This window comes from Thermoascus crustaceus (genome assembly GCF_041956765.1).
Source record: "Thermoascus crustaceus strain CBS 181.67 unplaced genomic scaffold VTN00scaffold_17, whole genome shotgun sequence".
Lineage (NCBI taxonomy): Eukaryota > Fungi > Ascomycota > Eurotiomycetes > Eurotiales > Thermoascaceae > Thermoascus > Thermoascus crustaceus.
Genome location: NW_027192542.1, coordinates 50,705 through 54,422, shown reverse-complemented (window position 1 = coordinate 54,422; position 3,718 = coordinate 50,705). Strand labels below are relative to the sequence as shown.

Below are 3,718 nucleotides of genomic sequence, written 5' to 3'. Positions count from 1 at the left end.
TAAGGATGGGCACTACCCCGCTGGATAAATACCCTTAGTCACGTGAAACTACCAAGAGGAACTACCATGAAATGGTAGTTAGAATGGTAGTCACTACCATAACGGACTACCATGAGGTGGTAGTCAAGATGGTAGTCAAGAATCATGTATATAAAGACACTCCTTAACCATGGGGATTAGGACCCTGTGGTCAACTCAAATAGCAATCCTAGAGTAATGACTCATTATCTATCTTTTCCCTTGTCTTCTGTCCTTCAAGATAAACCCAACGATCCCCTGCCTAAGAAGTCTTAGGCCCGTCGTTACACAGCACTGCCCTTATATATCTTCCTCTTGCTAGCTGGAACCTGCCGCCTATCACCCATAGTCTTGTCTGGCAAAATCCTCCGCCAATCCTCCTTTGTCCCTTTGTCCTTCTTTGTCTGGCAGAATTCTCTGCCAATCCTCCTTTTTCCCTTTGTCCTTCTTGGTCAGGGGGCGATCCCTGACAGGCTGTTACTAGCAATGTTGCTATCAAGATTGCTATTTGAGTTGACCACGGGGTCCTAATCCCCATGGTCGAGGAGCGTCTTATATACATGGTCCTTTGACTACCATCTTGACTACCACCTCATGGTAGTCCCCTATGGTAGTGACTACCTTTGACAACTACCATCTTGTGGTAGTTTCCTATGGTAGTCTCACGTGACCAGAGATATTCCTGCAGGGTAGAGTTCTTATCTCATGCCGATTGTAACACTCTCATCTGGCTCTTTACAAGTGTCACTTCCGGCACAACCGAACCTTAGCAGCGTACATGTTTCATCATGGATGGTGCGGCCAGTACCATTGCAGTCATCCAACTAGCGGGGAGTATTGTGAAAATTTGTCGGGGTTATATTGGTGCAGTAAAGGATGCTAAAGAGGACATTAACAACCTCCAACAAGAGGTTGTAAGTCTCACAGAAATACTCAAAAAGCTCTTAGAGCTCCTTCAGAGTCCAGATGGCATAAAAGTTCCGGCGACCCAAACACTAGGCAATGATATCACGAAATGCTTTTCAACCCTCACTGCCTTAGAAGAGAAGCTCGACCCAGGGAAAAGAAAGAAGGTGATGAGAAAATTAGGACGTCGAGCCCTAACGTGGCCTCTGAAGCATGAAGAGGTGGAAAAGGCTATCAGATGCCTTGAGAGATACAAAACATCATTCATTCTCGCCTTGCAGATCGATCAAACGTACGTTGTAATCGAGAACCTTTTACTGAGATATAAATAGCTTATATGTAATCTAGGGCACAAGTCGCAGGCATGGTTCAGAGTACCAATCTCATTGACCAGAAGATTGATTTAGCAAAAATACCAATTGCGAAGGGGGCTGAGTTCGACTCATACATGGATCAACATGAAGATGAATGTCATCCAGAGACCAGAATTGAGCTTCGTCATCAGATTGCAGACTGGGCGGTATCATCACATGGAAAATGCATATTTTGGTTAAATGGCATGGCAGGAACCGGGAAATCGACAATTTCCCGAACAGTGGCCAGATCTTTCAAAGAAAAAGGGCTACTGGGAGCAAGCTTCTTCTTCAAAAGAGGGGAGGGGGATCGTGGGAATGCAACAAAATTCTTTTCAACAATCACAGCCCAATTAATGACTAGGTTTCCTCAGCTGAAGCCTGCTGACTGGAAAATAATTGAGGATGACCCTGGAATTCCAGCAAAGTCACTCAAGGAGCAGTTTGAGAAGCTTCTTCTCCAGCCACTATTCAACCTGAAACAATCCGACCAGCACACTCCAACCATGGTGATAATAATTGATGCATTGGATGAGTGTGAACGGGAGGAAGACATACGAGTCATACTTCAACTTCTACCTCGAGTACAGGAGTTGAGCTCTATCTGTCTACGGGTCCTTTTGACGAGCAGGCCTGAATTACCAATCCGCCTCGGCTTCCGGCAAATTGGTAAAGGTGACCATCACGATCTAGTCCTCCATGAGATTCCCAAGCCAGTGATCCAACATGACATATCTCTATTCCTGAAGGATAGATTTTCAAAGATAAGGCAGGACCGACTTCTCTCTACAGACTGGCCTGGGGATGACAAGATTCAGGCTCTAGTCAAAATAACAGTTCCACTATTCATTTTTGCCGCCACTGTGTGCCGCTTTGTCGGAGACATGAAATGGGATCCACAAAAGCGCCTTGCGATGATTCTTGAGGACCAAGCGGTGACCTATGTGTCTAAGATGGACAGAACATACCTGCCAATCTTGAATCAACTTCTTGCCGGTCAAGACGAACAAGAATCAGAGCAGCTGGTGAAAGAATTTCATGAGATAGTGGGAGTTATCATCCTTCTTGCTACCCCTCTCTCAGTTAGAGCGCTCGCACGCCTTCTTGATATACCAGAAGATGACATCAGCAATCGGTTGGATTCACTTCACTCAGTGCTCAGCATACCTAGCAGCCTTGACGCGCCAGTTAGGCTGCTGCATTTATCATTTCGAGATTTCCTCCTTGATTCTAATCATAAAGGCAAGAGTCCATTCTGGGTTGATGAGAAAGAGATGCACCAGAAAATTGCCCTTCAATGTCTTTCTGTCATGCGCCGCAGTTTGACTAGGAATATTTGCAAATTACCGAGTTATGGAACACAACGTGGAGAGATCGATGCTCAGGCTATAAGTCAGTGCCTATCAGCAGATCTCCAATACTCCTGTCGTTATTGGGCACATCATCTGGAGCAAAGCAGATTGCCTGTCACACATAAAACATATGTGTTCTCTTTTCTTCAAGAACATTTTCTTCACTGGCTGGAGTCAATGTGCATCTTGGGAATTGTGTCTGAGGCTGTAGGTATTATCCAAGTATTACAGTCAGTCCTACAGGTAAGCTTCCATGCAAACAATCATGTAGTCGCGACTGACAATAATGAATTTGGTAGGCTGACACAGATTCTGATGTGTCGAAATTTCTGCATGATGCGAAAAGGTTTATCCTAAAAAACATGCAGATAGCTGATAGTGCGCCCCTTCAGATCTATTGTTCAGGGTTAGTCTTTGCGCCAGAAAAGACCATGATCAGACGTATATTTGAGAAAAGCATCCCCAACTCAATCTGTAAGCTGCCAAAGGTAGAGGAAGCCTGGAGTGCAGACCTACAGACTCTAGAGGGCCATTCAGATTGGGTTTGGACTGCTGTATTCTCCCCAGATGGTAGGCTGGTCGCATCAAGCTCTGATGATAAGACAATCAAGCTCTGGGATGCCGCCACAGGGGCCTTGCAGGAGACTCTGGAGGGTCATTTAGATTCAGTTCGGACTGTGGTTTTCTCACCAGATGGCAAGCTAGTGGCATCAGGATCTGATGATGAGACAGTTAAGCTCTGGGATGTTGCCACAGGGACCCTGCAATATACTCTACAAGGCCATTCAGATGCAGTTCGGACTGTAGCATTCTCGCCAGATGGCAAGCTGGTGGCATCAGGGTCTGGTGATAAGATGGTCAAGCTTTGGGATGCTACCACAGGGACCCTGCAACAGACTCTAGAGGGCCACTCACACTGGGTTCGGAGTGTCGTATTCTCACCAGATGGCAGACTGTTAGCATCAGGATCTGGTGATAAGATGGTCAAGCTCTGGGTATTGCCACAGGGCCGTCGCAACAAACTCTGGAGTGGCCATTTAGGTTCAGTTCGGACAGTGGTATTCGCACCAGATGGCAGACTGTTAGCAT

At 46.1% G+C, this 3,718-nt stretch overlaps 1 protein-coding gene across 1 annotated transcript; it reads left to right on the top strand.

Moving 5' to 3' along the window:
- Positions 1-3,060: 3,060 nt before the first annotated feature.
- On the top strand, positions 3,061-3,670 carry VTN00DRAFT_3471 (uncharacterized protein; the record flags this gene model as incomplete). The annotated part of the gene is made up of 2 exons (XM_069429792.1): positions 3,061-3,584; positions 3,637-3,670. The coding sequence occupies 2 exons, from the start codon at positions 3,061-3,063 to the stop codon at positions 3,668-3,670; spliced, it is 558 nt and encodes a 185-aa protein (XP_069282765.1).
- Between the last annotated feature and the right edge of the window lie 48 nt (positions 3,671-3,718).